Source organism: Papilio machaon, chromosome 19 (assembly GCF_912999745.1).
Source record: "Papilio machaon chromosome 19, ilPapMach1.1, whole genome shotgun sequence".
NCBI lineage: Eukaryota > Metazoa > Arthropoda > Insecta > Lepidoptera > Papilionidae > Papilio > Papilio machaon.
Genome location: NC_060004.1, coordinates 4,849,620 through 4,873,506, shown reverse-complemented (window position 1 = coordinate 4,873,506; position 23,887 = coordinate 4,849,620). Strand labels below are relative to the sequence as shown.

Below are 23,887 nucleotides of genomic sequence, written 5' to 3'. Positions count from 1 at the left end.
TCATATAAATATTAATATTTATTTAATAGTATTTTTATTTATGCAATAATTATTGTGACGGGACGAAGGAGAATTAAATAAATTTAAAACATATGTTCGTTCCACTTACTCATCAAACTTTTTACTGTCATTAATATTAATACGATGATTTTAAATTAATTATCATTTTTAATTGAACTCCCAGCGCCTCATAAGAAAACGCATGACAATTGCAAGGAAATGGAAACAGTGACCATAAATTGATCATACGTAGGACTGCATTACTTTTTACGCGACAAAATTCTTACTAAGATAAGCTGTAAGGTTATATGAATTACTCAGTATTTTTTAGTAATATTAATTTCTTAGTCAGGTGCCATCTCCTAACGAAAGTTGAATCGTGTTAACAACTTGAAGTCTGGACGCAGCAGCTCTAAATATAGCACGCGTAAAAATAGGTACGTTTTAATTGGTTTTCAAGCAAAGATTTTTCAACCAACATGTTCTATTACCTGTACTTCTTTCCCACGTATCTTTCCTTAAATATGAAATAGGTTCATTCGATTTTGTTCATACAAACGATAAGCATTTTATTCTACTATGGAAAGAAAACAACTGTTTTTCCCTGCTCAATACCTTACATCCATAAATTGAAACTCTGGTTAATGCGACAAATAGGTGAAGTACATAATATCTAGTAAATTCACTTCACACTTCACACTGATCCTCTGTTAAGGCAATGAAAATAATTTCAAAATTGACATAATACGAGACAAGTCCTGTTGTTACGAAATACATGCTCACCCTACAACTGCAAGTGATAAAGCATGAAACGGGTACAAAACAAGAAATTCTGTCAAGGACTCACCGTGCCTCCTGAATTATTCATAGCAGCCATGCTTTTGGCAGAACAAGCGTGTCAACACGGGATTGCTGTAAAAAAGTTAGCATTTCGTATCAAGACACGTTCGATGTATCCTTACTATTGGTACATCACTACACAATCGATTATTGTTTCTTTTAATCTCTCACTAATTGAATTCAACGTGTAAAGATTTGAATTAAGAATGTTTCTTCTGGCATAAAACTGTTAAACTGAGATATCGACTCAGTGGGATGTCGACGAGATAAAGGTTTCGATTGTCGTTATAAAACTTTTATCGATGTTAAAGATACAACGTACGAAGTATTATAGAGGTAGCACGGAGTTGTACATACATAATGTTTCTTTATATAAGATGTTCTTCCTAAAATAGACACAGAACAAAGGGAAGAAGAGTTGGTACGCTGTGTGCAAGATGGAGGTAAAACAAGGCTTGAATTGATATGTCGGGCAAAAGGTTACTATTGTTACCGATGTGTCAAATCAGATATCAAGAACTATATTTTAGGGTAATTCCTGCTGTACTAAATCAAAATGTATTAATTAATATAATAAATTGTTTTTTTTTGTGTACAAATATGAAAGTGATTCTCATATAAAATATTGGTTTTTACGACTTTTCGTGCTTTAAATAAACGTATCAAGCTTGAGTTCAACAAAAAAAATAACAAACCAATAAAATTCCTGTACAGGTGGTGCTTACAATATTTAAATAACATTGTTGTACTTATAAATCTAAATGACCGACAAACCGAATCGATGCTTTTAAATATCGATAAAAATTCGTATATAGTGACCGCTTCGGTACGCAAGAAAGTCAACATGCCCTCGCGTCAGTCGCAATAAAACTGTGTCGGCAAAGATAAAGACATTTCGCGGGCGCTGCGCGGGCTTTCACCGACACTTGCAAAAAGCTCCGACAACGGACGAGCTTTTTGCGGTTATGCTAGTTTCACACGAGGGCAGAACAGTAATAAGTGCAGTACTGCTATTATTCAAACGCATGCATACTGTTAAAATAGTACTTTTGCTGTCTCAGTGAGTGCCTTCCAACAACAGCAGTGCTGCATTACCTGACTGTTCTGCCTTTGTGTGAAATTAGCATTAGCTTTTGAACCTCGACTCTCGTGACGATTTTTTACCAATATTTACGAAAGATTATTACAAAAACAGGTAATAAAATTAAAAAGCTAAATAATTCACACAATCAATTTTGGCTTTATGGAATTTAAGGGCCTAACCATAAAAAAGCTAAGACTGTTTCAAATACATTTTAGCTTTAATATATTATGTTAACCCTTTTATCGTTTGATATTAAATAATCCTAGAAATCATGATTATTTATCAATGAATATGCACAGGCTTCCGAAATGCGATCTTGACAAATAAATAATAAGTAGTAACCGGAAGCAGTTTTGGTGATAAATATGTAAGGGTAACACAAACTTTTATATAAACACGTTCCATAATATTAATCCATTCCATAATTCCATATTCCATAATATTAATCACCGGCTTTCAAAAGGTTAAAAAAAAGTTCAAAGGGTTAAGTGTTTAAATGACCATTGTGAAACTTTATTATCTGAAGTAATACTTTTAGAGTTGTATGATTTCGTGCTTAATTTAAAAGCCATATATACGTCATAAGACACAAGACAAACAGTAAATTAATTTATTTTATTAATACCATGAAAAACTACCGTGACTACTTAAGGCCACCATAAAACGTTACAATGTATCATCAAGTAAACTACTAGTGATGTATACTGCATGAAAAAAACCTATTAATTTGTTATCAATATACCATACAGACATATCAATAATAAGCAATTTGTCACTGAATGAACACGATGCTTTATTTAGCTGTTTAATATCTCAATTAAGTTTACGTAAATTATTGTAACTTTTTTAAAAGAATTGCAAAAAGTTATTGTTTCACATCTGCCTTTATCAAAATATTAAAAACCATGAATGCTGATGGTTTAGGCCACTGCTTTTCTCAACACAATACAGGTATTATCTAATATATAAAATTCTCGTGTCACAGTTTTCGTTCCCGTACTCCTCCGAAACGGCTTGACCGATTCTCATGAAATTTTGTGAGCATATAAATATATAAAAATATATAAAATTCTCGTGTCACAGTTTTCGTTCCCGTACTCCTCCGAAACGGCTTGACCGATTCTCATGAAATTTTGTGAGCATATTCAGTAGGTCTGAGAATCGGCCAACATCTATTTTTCATTTTTTTTTACTGCGCGCGGACGGAGTCGCGGGCGACAGCTAGTCTATCTTATAAATTTGCCACAGATGTAGATCATAATCTGGAAGAACACATAGGCTATTATGTTTTTTTTAATTCCGCGCGGACGGAGTCGCCGCCGAAAACTGGTAAGTAATAAATTCCAAAACCTATACAAAAACATAGTTATCAATGTTTTCCAGAGATAATGAAAACGAAGACAGTAAGTTTTAAATGCATTTTTTTAGTGGAAATACAATACAAATCCGACCATACAAAAGCGAAACGGCGCGCGATGGTCACTTGCCGTATTTGTGCCAAACTGCTACTGCCAGCTGTAGAGATTGATTGATGATAAAATAGCAACATTTTATTCAACACCTGTTGATATGGAGTTGATCGTGTACCAAACGTTTGTTAACTCAACTCAGATGTTATCTTAATTAGTACATTTAAATATACTAAGTACAAACACATGCTGTAAAAATATGTTTAAGAGATAATAAGACTGACATGAGAGTAATTCGCGGGTATGTATGTCTGTATGTAAGTTCGTTTCAATGCGACCGTCTCTAAATAGGCTTGACCTATTTCGATTCGATGGGTTATTATATGGGTAAAATCATACTCATATTATAAATGTTTGAATGGATGGATGGATGTTTGTTAGAAGGTATCCAGAACAGCATAACGGATCTCGCTGAAATTTTGCATAGATTTAGAACATAGTCTAGGAGCACACATAGGCTATTATTTTTTTTAATTCCGCGCGGAAGGAGCCACGGTTGACAGCTACATACAAATACATAAATTCAATAGTAATTTTTGACTTCTGTAAGTTATACAGTTATAGCTTAAGGCCGACTTAACAGTATTTTTTTATTTTTTTATTGAAAAGTAACCACTTTTATTATTTTACCTATCAACGATTAATATATTGAACTGCATTATCTAGTCTTATGGATATACTCCCGACTAGTTTCATCGATATCGATATGTTAAAATATACGCATCACTAATTATTACATCATACTAGATATCGGATATTAGATATTGTATCTATCCTATGTATCCGATACTTTGTATACGCGGTGTGTGGTGCAGATACATATTAATGGATAGCTTATGTAAAACATAACTTTATTCATGCATAATTTTATTGCATTTACTATTCTTAGTAAGATTTATTAATGACAGAATTGTTCTTTTTTCATAAAACGATACGTTTTATAGAGGTTTATACACTTTTTTGTCGACAGTATTTTTAATGTAGAAGGAAACAATGTATCTTTAGAAAATATAGGTATTGATGGGGAGGTACTAAGTTACAACAGTTAAGTAATTTTTGACAGCAGTACAACTATATCTATAAGCATGCTATGGGACAAGCGAGAAAAAAGAGAGAGAGTGTTTCCCCTACTAAGGTAATCTCTTATGCTGCTACTATTCTTTGGGTAGCGAACGTTAAGTTGTTCACGCAATTTTACGCAACGTATCCGAAATTTGACCTTTTTTCTTCTTCAGCATTTTCTTCATTAATAATTAGATTACTTGAAGTAGAATAAATATAGACACCATAATATTATGTTTTTAAAAACGGATGCCACTAATAGACACTGGCAACCTTTACGTACGTCGCTTTGACAAAAGAAAGAAAATTTCAAAAAACGAAGGAGTCTCCACATCATTCAGTGTCCGGCCGCGGCATGCAGTTTTGTACGAGCTACCGTTTTTTTTTTAAACGCAAAGAACCGCGTCATGCGCTATCGGCCAGCATTAATATTAATAACTTTTTAATTTATTATTTATAGGTTCTCTCAGCCATTCACAAATTGAGTCGTTCGAATAGCCATGATTGATGTTTTTTAATATTAGAACTTTAATGAAGAATATATTGACATAATTAATATAGGTTGTAACAAAATTCCGTTAGTATTTTATAAAAAAAACTGCATTCATTATATCAATAATTAAAATTTCTTATATTTTTTATGCTTTTCAATTCCGTCAATTCTTTTATTTATTTTTTTCAAAGTGAAATTTAATTATTATTAAGTTTTCAAACGTTTCAATTGATAGTTTGTTGTTGTTGTCGTAGAACTTTTGTTACGAGAATTTAAATATAAATTTCGTTAGTGTCATTTTAATGTTTTAAAGTTATGAACATTTAATTAAATTTAAATAATTTTCGGTTTATTTTGAACTTATGTAATTTCATTTTTACATACCTACGTTTCAACGTCACATAATTATCAGGTACACCTACCGCATAAACCAGTCCATGGAAGTGGCGGAATAGTTGTATTCGCGAGGGCACCAAGTTTCTTGGTGCTATGCGGCTTATGTTCGATATTTCTTTGTACTCGCCGCCGCTGTATATGTTGAATACCACCGTCCCATACAGGTATCCCGCATACCGCCGTCCGACGGCGAACAGTGACGAAATGCCCGGACCTCGACTCCACGCCGGTGGGAAAGCCAAGTAAATGGATTTAGTGCAAAAACCGAGTAATATCGTTATTGTCCTTTTAACTTACTTTATAATTTTTTTCTTTTTAAAGTTATTTTACGCCTTTGTTAGTGGCTAGGTTCATAAACTTAAGTGCAACGAGCGAGATTTACAACTGACTTGAGCTATAAAAAGGTGTGACAAGCAAATAAGAAAGAGGATAGATTTTTATAGAATGGAGCAACCGTTGTACTCTCTGACTGTGTGATATTAAATGTTCCCTTAGTGTAGATTTAGTAAGAGAAATCGAAACGATTATTCAACCATTAGAATATTCAAACTGTGACACCTAATTAGTTATGAATTCGACCTCAGCCTTTCTTTATTCCTTCTACAAAACTGTTGATATATAATTTTTTTTCTATTACGTCGTAAGTTTAACAACAAAGATATTTAAAGTCCGTTTCGGCTAACAATATGTAAATCCAGTTGAAATATGTTTTAGGTAAATAAATACCACACAACAAAGGAAACAGAACGGAGTAGCGTGACCGACGAATGTACAGACAGTAAAATAATGTACTCCACAGTAGTATAATTTCATTGCGGTTGTCGCTGGCATATGGTGCCCGACGGCCATTTTGTTTCATGCTTTTTTTTCTGGTAACACAGTAGCTTTTGTCATTCCGAAGGCAGATGTATCTATTTTATACTGTAAAAATGTACAAATACGAGCTGTTACGTGTATTTTATCTTTAATTGTTTTAATTTAAATATCATTGGTGTTTTTCTTTTAATTTTGTGACATTTGAAGATGTCGTTATATCTTTATTTACATTTTGTATTGAATTGTATCATTTATATTACTTTAAAGTCGTTTAATAATATCAATAGGTAAATGAAATATGAATTATTTTGATTTACATCTTAATCTTCCTGGTGATTCTTATTAAGTATTGTATTCAAACAATTCATTCTACAATTCTAAAGGTCTAATCTATCTTACTAATATTATAAATGCTAATGTTTAGTTGGATGGATGGATGTTTGTTTGAAGGTATCTTCGGAACCGCTCAACGGATCTTAATGAAATTTGGCACAGATGTAGAAAATAGTCTGGAAGAACACATATGCAACTTATTAAGTTTTTCTTTTAATTCCGTGCGGACGGAGTCGCAGGCGACAGCTAGTAATGTCATAGTTATTAAAGGTTACCAATAAAAGCTCGGTTACATGGTCTTATGAGGTATACAGTAAAACAGTCGAATAATACCTATCATCAAATAAGGTGACATTAATTTAACAAGCACGGTTAAAAATTAGACACAACCCATGTTAGTTGAAATCACCCTAAATCTATTATTGAATCATCAATTAACATTTTAAGGCAACATGTTTGAAATCTTCAAGACTAAGTCAACATAAGTTAAGTGAATGAAAATCATCGTGAATGAGATTAAATAATGCAATAAAACATAACCTCGAAGCGGGTTAAGTTGAGTGAGTTGAATGCCAATAGAGTGAGTTAGGTAGAATGGGGTTAAGTTATAGCGTGGCCTGCGACCCGACTAATCGAGGTGGGGTGAAATTGGAGGAGGAGATTAGTGATGTACCTGTCATCTCAATTCATCGATATCGATATATCTAAAAATAATTAACAAACTGTTCTCAACAATAAAAACCTAAAGCTATTAACCATACGTACAAATTACACTTAAAGTTTAAAATTTAATAAATTTGATAGTTAATCATGAACTCATATTAAGTGAATAAGATACAATTTAATTTCCTAAAAGTGTATTATTTTTTTAATTGGGAATTAATTTTATATTTCATACATTTTATTTGCGACAATTTAAAACAACAAACAAATAGAAAACAGAAATATTATCATATTTATAATAATGATAAATTGTATAATAATAGATTAATTCTTATGTCAACAAGTTTAATAATTACGATGTAGAAAAAAATCGCAACATACTATTAACTAAGCGAAGCATATTATTACGTTTAGATTAAATTTACCGTTTATTACATCATATTACGAGTAAACTTTGATATAAGAATGTTTTTTTAAGATATACGCTAAAGACAATAATTTAAATCATACAGTAAACATTACAGATAATTAGAGTACTATCATTTAAAATCAATTAAAACACTGTTTCTGTCACCTAGAATGAATTTATTTTTATGTAAAATAAAAAAAACAACTTCGAATTGCGGTTTTTATGTCATACAAGGTAATTGGTTTCATTTACTATCCATTTATCACTTATAATTACTGATATAATATCTTAATTATAAAATAAATCGGTTTACGGAACTTTTTTTATTACATTAAAATTGCAATAAGCTTTTTTATTTTACTAGCGTGATAATGTAAATTTATAAAACTCATTAAATTATGTTTGAAATCACAACAGTATCGGGTTTTATTTAAGAAAGCAGTATTAAATGTTTTTTTTTTAATAAGTTAAGGAATTCAGTTGTTCCGAAATTTACCAAACATGATTTTAACGCATAATAACTTGACCACTTATTGCATTCTTAATGTTGAATTTTATCGATATATCGTATCAATGTGACATCACTACTATTCGTAACGGTGTAGTAACGGCAGCCAGCACCCCGCACTGGGCCCCGCCCCCGCGCACGCACCTACCCCTACCTACATATATGTCACATAGCCCACTCTGTTTACTGATGCTCATGATGAAAAGTTACTTCGGATACAACTAAATGTTATCGATAAAAATATTACACGATATTTAGAAAACTACTTTTTCGTATTTATTAGAGTGTAATGATATTATTACACAATTTATAAATTGTGACAAGTATAGTTTTTTTTTTCTAAATAAATAATCAATGAATCAGCCTGTCTCGTGACAAATTAGTTGCATACCCAGAGTCCCACTACAAGAGTCGCTTACTCTCAATTTAATATGAGTAATCTTCACTAAGCGACTGTTTTAAAGACCATTAAAAAGGAATAAGTGCTTCAAACTGCACAGAAAAAATAATTCACACATTGCTAATTTTTTTAGTGGTAGACAATTAGTGTCAATTCGTTGTCACTATTCATTTTGTTCTGCATACCCGCATTAAGTTGACGTATTTATATATGTATATATTTAACGTCAGAACCTTGAGAACTGATAAATCGCATTACCGATTTACATAGAAATATGCCATGCGCACGCGCATTTGTATTCTCGCACTAATTGACAAATTACTGGGTCATATAATCTAGGTTGCTAAGTGACTTTGACATAATTATTATATGCTATTTTTGTATATAAATATATGCACATATTAAGAATAATATCGATACTAGACCTAGCTATAGTTCAGGAGATGATATAAGATTATACGATCAGTCGTAAAGGCAATGGGTTCCAAGTTATTTTGTCACCGAAAGTTTTTTTTCCGGTGTATAATTTGATATATAACGTATCTTATGTTGCTTCTTAAAGACTTTTAAATTTTTTGTTTTTTTCTACAATCGAATTCCACAAATTAAAACATTTTATGGATTTTCACGGATATTTTCAACTAAAATATGACTAGCTATTCTGGTCACTGGGCTTAGCACGATTTTTGTGACAATCGTCATCGTGTCGTCATTGAAAAAAAATTGTACTTAAAATTGTGCAGAGGGCGTACACCAGTTTTTTTTTTTCTGAATCTCATACAATTTTTTACAAAATTGACGATGACTTTACGAAGGCGATCGTCACATATATTCGTGCTAGACCCGCTAATTAAAAAAATGTAATAATTTTTTTATAGGATTGTTACTTTTTGATTGAATGAAATAGAAATTTCGTAGTAAATGATAAAGTTGACATAGACATTTTATTTTTTATACACATAAATATAAACGGACAGCTGCAAAAGTTTTTATTTTTAGCCCATGCAAGTTGCAGATAATTATTTATATTGATGTTTTTAAAATAATATCAAATAAAAACTGATTAATTCCTTCATTAGTACAGTAAATGTCTATAATATCAGAATTAATTATGCAACTATGCATTGTTTAGTAAAAACTAGCAGTTGCCCGCTACTTCATCCGCGCGGAATGAAAAAGAAATCTACTAATAAATATGGTCTACATCACCCGGGCATATTGTAGCTTCCCAACAGTGAAAGAATTTTTCAAATCGGTTCAGTAGCTTCGGAGCCTATTCAACGCAAGCAAACAAACAATGAAATCTTTCCTCTTCATAATATTAGTACAGATAATATTTATTAAACAGTAATTAGGTCGAACGATTGCTAATCTTAGTTAAAAAAAGCTTGCACAGCAAATAATAGTAAAACTAATTATCATAAATATTTTTTAATGATTGTATTAATGAAGTAAGAGCTATAATATCTCTTTTTTACTTTTTTCTTCAAGTCATGAATGTTTATTGTTTTAATTAGTCGATATAACCATGTGTTTACACGCACAAATTAACAATAAGTTTACTACAACAGTGGAAATCCACGGCAAGACTGACAACTTCACTATATTTTAAAGAATTTAACCGTGTCAGAAATTAAAATATCAATCAGCGTATTGGTTTGTAAAGAAAGATGCTATAGCGCAACATATAGCACTCCTATCCGACGAGTATTTACACATGAAATAAAATGACATATTATTTTAAATTCAGCAGGTCAATTTCGTTGTCATAGACGAATTCAATGGGATTAAGAAAAAAAATTGAGAGGTGTCAAGGGACACCCGGATGGAACGAAGTTCCTTTCAATTAATTAGTGAAGGAACCAATGTTTTTTCTATGAATAAATAACTTAAGTCTTCACAAGAAGTACATTTTATTTCTATGAATTTTCGTTATATATTGTCACGTCGTTGCCATGGTGATATAGCAAAAAGTGTCGTGACAACTTTTCGTAAGAATTTTTTCCGTCTAGCCCCCTTTCACAACGCGCGATAAGGAACTTCGTTCCAATAACAAACCTATGTAAAGAATTACACCTTTATGAGGCGATAATCACAGACTTATTAAAAATGTTTGTATCATCACTTTGAACACCGAAACGTTCCAACATTAATCCATAGACAATAAATGTCATTGTCAGCCTTTTGAATTCTACCATAGACGTATTAATGTGAGAGAGGACCGCACCAAATAGAAGTTCGTGATCCCTGCTTACTCTTCTTACGGACGTGAATTATGTTGATGTTTTACTAAGTTATAATTTTGTTCGCAGGTTAAGATATGGTTCCAGAACCGACGCAGCAAGTACAAGAAAATGATGAAGGCAGCGCAGGTGGGCGCGCCACCACCCAGCCTCGGCTTGCCGCCCGGCAGTCCGCCTAGCAATAACCAATTACTACACGGTGAGACAAGCAACATACACATTTTTATAGTATACCCGGATAGTAGTATTGGATTTGACATGTTTAAAAGTGTCGATAACTGGCCATTTCCAAATTTTTGCCAAGACATAAGCACTATATTTTTTTTTTATAAAGATACCACAATATTATAAGTCGCCAGTAAATGAAAAGTTCCTTTGACCTCCTTCGAATCGATAGCAAATAATCTCGGAGATTTCCACGTCAATGCGATCGCTAATATAATATTTAATGTATTTGTCACCAATATTGTTTTTTTAAGATATTTAGATGGGACATCCGGGTTGGTCATTGTAACCGACATATAGTTAGAACCAATGTTTGTTGTAGGTGGTGGCGGCAGTTCTAGCGGATCACAGCACTCGCCATCAGCGTACCAAAGCGGGGCGCAAGCGCACTCGCCCACGCCGAGCTCGACGCCTGTCTCCGAACTCTCTCCGGGCCTCTCGCCCACCGGCACGTGGGACGTCAAACAACCGCCCCAGCCATCTTGGGATGTTAAGGTTGGATATGTAAGACAGAGTTGATATTAACTATTTGTTACTTAACACAAAAAATCCGACTCATTGAGTCTATATCACTTAGGGGTAAAACACCGATTAAATGACACTTCACTCTTCAAAATCGATTATAAAATGAAATTAGAGTTATAGTAAAAAACGTATGGTAGTGTGGAAATCCAGTCGTTGAAATAAATATGTTACTTGTAGCCGAATGCGGGTCGCTCGCCGGACGGCACATCATGCGATATCAAGCCACCGCACCAGCAGTCGTGGGATCCGAGAGTCGGCTATGTAAGTACATTTTTTATTTAATTTTTATTAATTTGTCACTTATATTACTGCGGCATTACAACCTTAACCTCGTCTAAATTCCTCACCTATTTACTCGAGTAAATATTTATAACCCAAAGATTAAAAATACCGCAACATTTTAAGTTGTATCCAAAAAGTATTACTATATGTATAGAATCAAGGCTGTATTATTCAGGAATGTTTTAATCGTAATTAAATTACTAAGTATTTACAACAGATAATATCTACTGCTTTCGGATGTATTCTATCATCCTGTATACAAAGTTCCTGTACGTCGATCATTTTTTGATGTTATGTTAGGAATGATCGCTGTTTTCAAACTTCCGAACAAATCTGACGGAATAAGAAATCAATATCTTTTAATTGAATGCTAAAATAAAGGATGTATGGATTTAATACAACTCGTTAGCGCATTTTTTTGCAATTTGATAATAGATTTCCATTTACTAATTGACGTAATAAGTTTTCATTAAACATTTTAAGGCCTTAAACGTAAACTAAGTTTGGGTCTAAGGAATAAATAAAAATTAACACACCTCTGTACCTTTCATGACAGTTTTATTAGTTAGTTATTTCATTTGTATTTAAAACATTCATCCATTTAATGTTTGTTGTCGAAACGTTGTTATTTTATCATTTGGTATTTGCCTGACAATTATTGGAAAAGCGTTCCATTAACTAAATAGTGACATAAAAAAATTAATAGAACAAAAAGCGAACTTGTTGCGTGTCAAATAAATAGCTGGTGCGATCTGTGAGCGGTTAGTGAAGGTAGAAAGGCGTGACCGACCGCGCCTTGCATTCAACTGGATTAGTTATATGAGTCCATTAACTTAAGCTAACGGACGGTAAATACAATATAAAGAAGTTGACCACGGTGACATTTTGCGATGCAGACGCTTTCGAGAACCGTCTGCTTCTAGACGCACTAGTAACACGTCTAGACTATTAGACTAGAGTATTAAATTCTATCTAGATATCTACCGAGTCTAGTCAGGCTCTACTACAGGAGTATTGTTCTGCAACTGTATACAGATCCTACAAGTACAGTACATAAAACGCTGTATGGTATCTTTATCGATACCGCATTATCCGTAGGCGATACTATTTCGCATCTCTAGCAATGCTTTATCGATACTGAATAACGTCAGTATCGATATTATACTGCATCTATATCGATGATGCACGCATTAGTCATGTTATAGAATTCTAATTACAAAGGTGACAACATATAAGTTACTTCATAGCATCTAGATAGCTTCAAAAACTCCTGGTGGGTGAGCGCCCTAAATCGTTTACGATATAAACCACTTACTTCATTAAAAGGTCAAAATAATTTGATGAAAATCGTTATAAAACCTTCCAATGTTCTTAATAAAACACTTTCAATTCAGTCATAAACGTTCGCTTAGTTCCGTTTCATTATATTATATTGGTTATTAGTTTTGTAATTATAAGTGTTAATAAAGTTGTTGGATGTAATGCTTTTGTTTTTTTGCCTTATTTTATTTTCTACATTCATATAGTCATGTTTTTTATATAATATAAATCGAAAATAGATGCAAAATAATATGTATCATTTCAACATAAACCGATCTTAGTAATAGGGTATGTCTCAAGTTATGCGTCCTCACACTGTGACATTTTGTTGACTTTGGATGTGTAAGCGATAAAGGTTAACTTATCATTAACCTACATATAATAGTAATATATATAGCTATCGATATTACTAAAAAAACTTATATGTCATAGATATTCACGTACATAATTGATTTCAACCCACGTATTAAAGTAATGATCACCAGAGCCGGCGTTAGAGTAGGGCCCGGTTAGGCGACCGCCCAGGGCGCTCTACAGAAAGGGGGCCACAGGTCTGTTACACAGTTTCACATAAAACTGTGACTAGTCCCTTCCAAAAGGCATGGTAACAAGTGGGCCCCGTAGAAATCTCGCCCAGGGAAATAATAGAGCTAAACTATTACTGATACCTTAAAAACAAGTTAGTTATGAAACGATATACGTGTTCCATTCATGCAAAGTATAACAACATAGTAATTATTCCTATTGGTACATTGCTATATAATTTTTAAAATAGATGCTAAACCTGCAAACATGTTTCTCCACATATAGGGTTGAAAAATCTGCAACACATCTTATTGCTATGTCTCTATGTTTAGCCGGGCATCTAATAATACGTGAGCCCTAAATGTTTGTCCTCACATTAAATCATTTGTAGAATTTCAGACCTTTATACTTGTCTATTAAACAAGCTCTCCTGACATTCCTAGTAAGAGAAAAGAGTCTACTTTAAACCCTATGTGACATCCTGGTACATTGTTATTCACTTTCTGTTACCACTATCTGATGTCTATATGTAATTTACTTTTTGTTCTCTAGGGCGCGCCACCTGGGCCTTGGGATATGAAGGGCGCGCACGCCGCGCACGCACTGCATCATCAGGCGGCACCACAGCCGCACCCGCCTTACGTGCCGCAGTACTCCTGGTACCAACCTGACGCCAACCCTGGACTACTGACGTGAGTTTTTACTATATACTAGGAGACCATATTGTAACAAACTATAAGTCAAAAGACGTTCGTTGCTGGTTGGTAAAAGGCGCACTAGATAATAAAATATCTATGTTTTTCGATGTGTACATTACGAGAAAGTTGTCTTTACAAAGCAGTCAGAGACCGATGTTGGGGACTTATTGTGATTTCATTCAGTAAATAATATTTTTATCTCTATACTACCAGTGATTTAGGTTATATCTACTATATCAGCACGAAGGTTGTATGATGATAGATAACTATTATTTTAATCGTTTACAGCGAAAACGGTCTTGCGTTATTCCATCGCATGGGCCTCAGACCTCAATATTTGGGACCACACGAACAGAACAACTATGACAGCTGAGGAATTTCGACTTTTAGTTAATTGTAGCACATTATATCCAGCCAACTTACAAATATCATGTAAATAAAAATAGTGTGATAAAGGTTATAATGGCATGCATAAATAGGACGCGTGGCTCGCATTTTCAATAATGTAGGTCGAAAAGTTGCATGGCAATTTGATCTCATTATCAAAGGCAGTCGAATTTGTTGATACATTTTACTGCTGCTAAAAAGTCGTGATTATAAATTAAATGTATCGACTTGTCATAAATAACTTTTCCCTCTTTGTCTTGGCAACTTAAGAATCTCTGATCAAAGTAAGGTAAATGTTTATGGTAGGGACATTAGACGAATTACGTTCTTTCTTGATTTTCTGTAATCAATTTATTAATGAAAGAAATTGTTTGTCAACAGGGTTTGGCCCGCAGTGTAACAGCCATCGGACAAACACACACGATAAATAAATTAATGCAAGTATAGTTCACATTCAAAATGGCGGGAAGCGAAAAAAAGAGCGCTCACTCGGCGCCATATTTAATTTTAAAACTATGTATCGGCACAACCAACGTTAAATTAAGGAATTTATTTAATAAAAATATAAACATTGTACATTTTTATATTTAATATAGTGCGTTATTGTTTAAAATGGTTACTGTAAATGTTATAAACTATATTACATTAATAAGTATGAATTAGGTACGAAGTTGACCAAATTTGGGCGTACTATTATTTTGCTGTTTTGTTTGTAACTAAACTCACTATTTCAACTAAAAGAAATAGTCTATATATTTCTGACTTTCTATGAAATTATGCATGCCACTATATCCCGAAAAAAATGCTGTCACATTCCTTTTTAGATAAAAGTCTGTTTTTTTTTTATAATGCTATTATATTTATAGGATTGTGTATTGAAAATAAAGGCTTCTAGCCATTTCTTGTATAGAAAATTTTTTGTAATCTTTTCACCTCGATTACTTTTTATAATTGCGATAAACAAATGTATTGACCATATTACTATACACTTTTAAAATTGTAACTTATAGTTTATCAAAACTCTTGCCATTATTAATGGTCTAAAATGTAAAGAAAGCTTGTATGTTTATTGTTATCTAGCGTGAAAAAGATTAACAATCATAAAAATTTCGTTGTAGGTTTTTGTATAAACCGAATTTTATCTACGGTTGTACTTTTTTAGTGAAATTAAAAAGTTTTTGTTTTCATATTTTTTACACAAACATTTTTTCGGCTAGAGTAATTGGTTAGTAACAAAAAGGTTTTGTCTCGTTAATGAAATTTTGTATTTTTCGTGCGAAAATTTCTTTCGTAATATAAAACGCTAGAATGTAACATGAATTATTATTAAATAAAAAAAATATGCAAGCTTTAATTATTTATTTATTTTCAATTCAAAAGTAACGGGGACACAAAAAATGCTGTTGTGATAAATAATTTAAGTTTATTTTGCTTTCCTAAAGCAGTTGTATTTATTATCTTTTTATATTCAAGCAAATGTGTTCGATATGCAAATTTATTTAAGATTTGAGTAATTTTATTGTATTATTAATATTAACTGCAATTTTATTATTTTTCTATTTCATCATACATTTAACTATGATCTATGGAACGCATGGACAGTATTTTTTTTTAATATGTTGTTATGTCAATATTTACTATTATATTGTATTATACATACTGGCATAATAAATAAATTCAATCTTTTAGAAGATTTTTTTTAATCTTTATGAAAATAGTTTTACAAACGATCATAGATTAAAAATCATTTCAATAAAAACCACTAACTACGACTAGTAATCTTTAATCTATGGTAACATACAATGTGTACATATTAAAAATAATTTACTGCTGGCCAGTCTTACATATGGATTTATGTATATATTTAAATATGCTGTTCATGCTCAGTGATTATGGTTATTTTTTCTTTACAATGGGTCTCTACGGGATGAATTAAAATTTGTAAATATTTTTTGTATTATATAGAGAGTATTAAATATACATATAAATATAGATAGATAGTATAATTACTTTATAACTGCATTGTATTATAAGGAAAGTGGAAATAAGAAAAAATGAATTAATTTCTTTTGTCAAATAAAAAAAAAGTAAAACATTATATGTGTTTTATTACTGTGTATTTCAACTAAGAGATTTGTTTAAATATCTTTTAAAGAATAAATAAATGTGCATCAAAATGAGAAAAATCGTGGAAAGGATTGTGGTAAATCAGATATAAATAAATTTATTCAAGAAGAATTTGCATATAACAACTTTAATTTAAATTATTGTGTGGTTAATCAATAAACCCTGATACTAATTTCCATTCACACTAAGTTACGATAAATTAGACGAATGCACAAAAAAATACAAAATTGTATAAAATAGGGATTATAAAAACATCATTTAACACCTTCACCGCTATGGACTTGTCTTGAGAATTCACTTTAATACTAGAAAAAATTTCTGGTACTTAATATGTTAACACATTTACTTATTAGGCAAAGCAAAGCACCTTATACCTTCTAAACTGAAAGCGCCTCATAGCAAACACTGACAATACCAGTCGCAAATCCTTCAAAAATAAAAATCTACTTTGTAATAAAGTAAATTTGAAATGAATATGTCCATATTTGTTAGTCGAACAATGTTCGAATTGTAGATGGGAATTAAATAAAATATTATTTAATAATAATAAAAAATCTATCTTGGTGCTCTATGTACGAGTAATGCGCACACCACATGTGCGTGAAACATTAAACAACTACCGAAAAGATCTTTAATATTTGACCATAATACAGTTTTCCGCATTGTCGCTTCTTCATTGATATTCAAATGAAATTGAAGGCTAAGAACATTAAGAGGCGGCTTCGGCCTAAAGCCGGCGGTGGTAAGTGAGTCTAATTGGTGATCAATCAAATTAACGAAGACCTAACTCGAATAAAGGCAGTAGCGGCGCGGCGACATGTCTGCCCCTTTGGGGTCCCGCGAAAAACATTGCAAGTGTAATTAAAATGACGATCGGCAGCCAATTATATGTGCCTTTATTGAAACGTCCCTGCAGATGGGTCCGTAGCCGCGATGTTTTTTACGTCGCGGCGTCTCAGCAAAGGGATTTTTGTGTTTTTGCAGTTGCCTCCTTTTGCGTGTAGCACAAAGCATGCCCGGTGTGTGTACTTATAGTGTGAAGTTTTAAAATAAATATAATATCAATAATTTAAACATTAATTTGAAAGACTATAGTTAAACAATCTGTCTTATAACCTTAGGAAGTCATCGTTATCAGTCTGAGTTCGTGGACTTAATACGCTTTGAAACATAAAAGTAGAATTACTTATATCGGTTTTACTCACTATTTAATATCACGATTAAAATGATTCTGTGATCATCAATAATACGTAGTACCCACCCGAATTAAGAAAACAAATATATTAAATTTAATTTCTACCCTCATTTCACAATTCTCAAGTCCGCAGTCACAGTGGTCAGTTGCAATGAAGTGACACTTGAAGTCAATTGTTAGCGATTCGTTTGTTTACACTAAATGATGACGGACAACACATTTGTTACGGTTGTCGTTAAAATAATGACGTATTGAAGGTAAAATTAAACTTATACCGGTGTCTGAGACACATGTCCTAAGCGCCTTAACAAAAACACAAGCAATTTAAAATGTAACATGTCCTACATACGCGTCAGACTGTCAGAATTGTAATGTACGGTACATCATGTTTTTTATCACATGCGGTATTCACTATTATAGTACGATACTTAAGTTAGCAACACACTAATGTTATTTTGGGCCGTTTCGTTTCAAAAGTCAGATACAATACTTTTAATATGGATAGAAACGCAATAAGACACAACACACTGTAATGTGGCTTCACCTTTAGCAACGTTTAAGACATTGTTACTAGTTTTAGGAAGATCAGAAAAACCATGTAATTAACTTATATTAGCGAAAGTACACTACTTTATAGCAAGTTACCAATTAGAAAATTAACAATTGATATGGAGGTATTTCCAGCCTTTTTGTACAAAATAAAAAAGAAATACTGACTTTCATATTCGTGGAAAAAACAAATGAAACACAAAATCTTTATTGCAAAAATGGTCGTTGTGAACAAGAATTATGAATTCAAAAATAATTTATTACAACAAAAAGAATTAGTTCCTGTTAGTCGAATTTCAAAAAATTCTTAAATCTACACCTAGTTTTTTATCATGCCATATGCGCGAAATATTTGAACGCCTTCCTTCTACAAAGTGTCACATTTTGGTACAAAAAAAAACACTAAAAAGAGAGTGGAACCCTCAAACCATTAGTGAATAACGTAAGAACGGAAGTATACGCCCACGGAACCCTTTTAAAAAATAATAAAACAGTCTTTTATATGGGCTGTATAAAGCATACCGTTGGCTACAAAAGAATTGTAAAAAAAACCTTTTTGACATAGACATCTGTTTTGTAAACCGGTGGCGGAATTATATTTTTTCTTTTTATGTTTAACATTATTAGGCATTAATTACTTTAACAGTATCGTAAACTGTTATCGTTTGATAAATTCATCTTAGATATTCCAGGAGTTTAATGTAACCTATTTTGTATAGTTCATTTCCTCGTTTTAATTGAAATATATAAAAAAATGTGCAAAGGGGCAAGCAAGAGAAGAGAATCGACTGACTAGTCACTGTTTTCTTGAAGGAGCATTTACAATTTCATCGGGTTCGAGGTGGCTGGGCGCAGATCGCGATTAACCTAAACCTCGTTTAAAAGTAACTGGGCTCAAAGGCTCCCTGAGGAGCCTCGGCTCGGATTGTTACTTCATTATTATTACACGATTGGGTATAAATAAATACACTGTAAACTCCTTATAACGTCACTCGATGTAACGCCGAAATTGCTAAGCATTGGCCGGCTTTACCTTGTTTTCCATACAGTCCAAATAACGCCTTACACACTCTGCTACGCAGCAGTATTATAAACCATTAAGCAGAACTTTTTAAATTTTACATGACAGTATTTTTGCTGAAACTGCTAGGAACTGTGGCTGTTTACTTACATTATTTTGTTTGCCTTTTGTTGTCTAAGGAAATCTAAGAAGTTTTGTCTTTTGTTTTAGTGTGACGATCACTAGACTTCTTAAATTGTCACAATTGCAGTTGCTTACACAATTTTGAACTATGAAGATGGCGAGTTAACGAAATGCACTATGTATTTACGAAGAAAAATTATCAATACGCTCAATAGAAGCGAGAGAAAAGACGATATATTATATTAGTTATGACAGATTATAATATTAGTCATAGCAAGTTATTATGGAATAGAACAATAATATTTTTTATTTCATTCCATATAAAGTACATTCTTAATAACGCCGTAAAATGCTCGGTTCCTTTAGCGACGTTATATAGAGTTAATTATGTAAATAAACAATTTTATTCGTTTATATCCTGTATTATTTATTTATTTTTATTTATTAAACTCCACTTATAATATGTACAATATAATCTTATTTTACTTTGGGTTCTTAAACTGGTAGGTTTGTAAGAACCCTGCACATTCTCTATAGTTGGGTAGTTTACAATATTTTTGTTTACATAGTACGAATACGTCTTACACATTGTGATTCTAGTAACTGTGGACTTGAGCCAAGACAATGAAATATAAATATATTTATATATTTTTTCTATACATACATACATACTTTAATATATTGTTATAAATTTAAGTTAGTTAATTTATCAATAAAAAAAGTCTTTAATTTCGATTTTATATTTTTGTCGTTTAAAGAGTCTCTTATATTTTGTGGTATTTCGTTTATCAGTGTTGGTGTCAGGTACTGTGTTGTTCTTTTTCCATAGAAGTTTTTAGCTCGTGGTACACACAGTTTGTTATTTGCAACACTTCGTGTGACGATTTTGTTATTGCAATAATTAATTATTTCATGTTTAGAAAAATTTTCTACTAGAAAACTGTATTTAATTTTATCGTGAATAGGTATTATTTTGCAATATCTAAATATTTCAGTATTATCCGATAATTGTGATTTTAAATTTTGTGGTAATATTGTTTTTAATATTCTTATTTGTAAGTTTAATATTCGATCAATATAGCTTTTGAAGGTCCGACCGTAGCTAGTTATCCCGTAGGTTATTATAGATTCTGCGAGAGCTGTGTACATGTTTAGTAAAATTTTAAAAGGAATTTTATTTTTCACAAGGTAAAATTTAGTAAGAATGGTTCGTAATTTATCGCACACGTTTTCGATATGATTTATCCATGTAAATCGGTTGTCAATAATTAATCCTAGATAGGTGTGTTGTTTCACTACCTCAATTTTACTGCACTTACAATCAGAGCGTATCTTGTGAAGGCAGGAGTGACACTGGGCAGTGATTTCGATCGGTATATCATTTTTAATATGGCTAGAATGTACGTGAATAATCTTGGTTTTTTCTGTGTTGATTTTCAATCCTATGTCATGAGCCCACATGTTCATTAGTGAAAAGTCACTTTGTAACTGTCCTACAGCGTTATTTAAGTTACAGCTAGCTGATAACAAGCATGTATCATCTGCATATTGATAAAGCGAACAATTAACAATTATAACAGCTTAATCTATTTTGAAGAAAAAGTTGTAATTCTATACGAATTAGTGTTCTTTCTCAGGTTATTATAATGCAAAATATCGTGTTATAGTTTTTTTTTTTTTCTTTATAATAGTTTAAATAACAGATTAAATAATGTAATCCTTTTTAAATACTAACGTAGTTTAATGTATCTATGATTTTAAAATGGTCTTTAATTAAAATCAACAAATGCGCCTTTTTTGATAGACGTATTTTTCTCTTTAAAAAATCTTTTCTCTATCCGACACACGAAAATAAACGTTTTCAATATTATTTATTTAAAAATCAAATTAAAATGCACACATGCTTACTTAGGGCGGTTGACAAAAGTCACGTGAGTACGAGTATACGCGCGTCAAAAGTATAATGTTACGCGTAATGGCCGGTCATTACACGAAATGCAATAGCGTGGCATTAAGATGTTGAATAAAAAACCGATAAATCGGTGCAGAATGGCGCGTACAGCTCATAGTGACGGCACGCGTCAAAATACGATACTTAAATTAATAGTCGTGATTTAAGGTGAACATTAATTGTACCATTTGCCTTTTATTTGTAACGGAAAGTTGATGGAATAAATATCTGATTTTACTGTAAACAATTATGAACTTCTTTGGACCTAGCATGAATATTTGTGATAATCTTCTTCGTATCGTCATCGTCAGTTATGTCAAAATTGTTTTTTTGGAACGAAGTTCCTTATCGCGCGATGTGAAAGGGGGCTAGACGGAAAAAAATCTTACGAAAAGTTGTCACGAAACTTTTTGCTATAGTAAGTATGTAAACGACGAATGAGCGCTACTTCACCATGGCAACGACGTGACAATATATAACGAAAATTCATAGAAATAAAATGTACTTCATGTGAAGACTTAAGTTTTTTATTCATAGAATAAACATTGGTTCCTTCACTAATTAATCGAAAGGAACTTCGTTCCATCCGGGTGTCCCTTGACACCTCTCAAGTTTTTTTTTATAAAAGAAGGGGGCAAACGAGCAGCGGGAACACCAAGGTGTTCATCGACGCCCATGGACATCTGCAATACCAGAGGAATCGCAAATGAGAGGTATAACATTTTTCGTGTATTTCACGCCCTATGCGGGCACTGCACTTAATACAAATTTTGTCGACGACGATACAATGGCGATTATCACAAATATTCGTGCTAGGCCCATTGATTTGAAGAATATAGATTCTGACTTTTAAACAACTAAATACATCCCTGTAATTCAGGTAAGGCACTATGAATTTAACTTAGATATGGATATCCATAAAAAAAAATAACTAAACAAATATTTTTTAATCTGCCATCTATAAAATCTATTAATCGACCAACCTAAATATGATTACAAAATACGAGTGAAATATGCACGAATAGATACATAATAAGTACCTTAATAAATATTCATTGTACACAAACAATGGTAACAATATATTAGGTGATTTTTTAAATTAAATACCGTTTGTTACACAGTTAATAAAGAACGTGTGCCGCACTGTGTGAGACATGGGGTGCACAGAGTCCTGCTGTGTCGATTATTGGTAAATTACTGCAATTTGCAATAACAGCATGCTTTCACCCGCTAGCAGAATCCTAACTAATTATGTGTGCCCTCTTTATGTGTGTTCGTATCAACGACCATGGCTAGAGCAGAGCCTGCCCATAGTAACGGAAGATTCCACAGCAACGATAAAAATATGTAGAGCATACGTGATATGTAGCAGGAAGTCTAAAAGATTGGGGCGCACGTAAAACACACACACACCTATGAAGATCGTGTAAATGCTCATGCTTGGTCAGGCATCTAAGAACATATATAAGGCGAAATACACATCAAATAAACCTCTTCCGTTACCAGCATTAGGTGGTTTTATTTCCCCGTGCTCCGCATTGGAGGTGCACCGTTGATTATTGCCGGTGCACCTCCCGTGCGAGTCGTTCTGTATATCCGCAGTCAGTCCCCTACCCGGGGCCGATTTAGGATGTACAATGTACATGTGATTTTTTTAACATGTTTCAAATAAACTCTATTACTTATTTAGACAATCGAAACCAAAGATCACAAAAGACAAGTGAACGATATATAAAATTTCCTTAAAATAAATTCTTATAGCTTACTCATATTATAAATGCGAAAGTTTAGATGGATGGGTGAATGTTTGTTAGAAAGTATCTCCAGAACGGCTAAAGAGACTTCGCTAAAATTTGGCATAGATATAGAACATAGTCTGGAAGAACACATATTATTTGTCGTGGACGACAGCTAGTTCTATATTTTCTGAAAATCCCTTTCTCTTACAATTGCAATAATAAAAAAGCCATCTATATCATACAATTTCATTACCATCCTATCGAAATTAATTTTGAATTGATGAATGGCTTGATTCGAATTTTGAATTAATTTTTCAACTGAAAATCCTTGAATTTAAAACATTTGCAATGAAAATATTTAAGTAATGGCCACCATGTATGGAAAGTGTCGTTTGTCGACAAGACTTAGGCTCTCATTTAGAAAGAGACATACAAATTATGATGACATATCAAATTACGTCTCCTCATTTCGAGCTATATTGCTGTATAGTAGTAAATATATAA

General features: G+C 32.4%; 1 protein-coding gene across 3 annotated transcripts in view; it reads left to right on the top strand.

Annotated features, from left to right (window-relative positions):
- Window positions 1–15,234, top strand: part of LOC106715212 (homeotic protein distal-less) — an 85,650-nt gene extending 70,416 nt beyond the window's left edge. Inside the window, exons 4-8 of one of the 3 annotated variants that reach the window (XM_014508443.2) lie at window positions 10,786–10,915; window positions 11,264–11,445; window positions 11,644–11,727; window positions 14,146–14,285; window positions 15,060–15,234. In XM_014508443.2, the coding sequence (XP_014363929.2) occupies window positions 10,786–10,915; window positions 11,264–11,445; window positions 11,644–11,727; window positions 14,146–14,285; window positions 15,060–15,078 (555 nt within the window). In that variant the 3' untranslated portion in view covers window positions 15,079–15,234. Of the gene's footprint in view, window positions 1–10,785; window positions 10,916–11,263; window positions 11,446–11,643; window positions 11,728–14,145; window positions 14,286–14,579; window positions 14,797–15,059 lie in introns of those variants that run through there. The other 2 variants (XM_014508442.2, XM_014508440.2) reach the window with 2 other exon arrangements.
- Window positions 15,235–23,887: the final 8,653 nt, after the last annotated feature.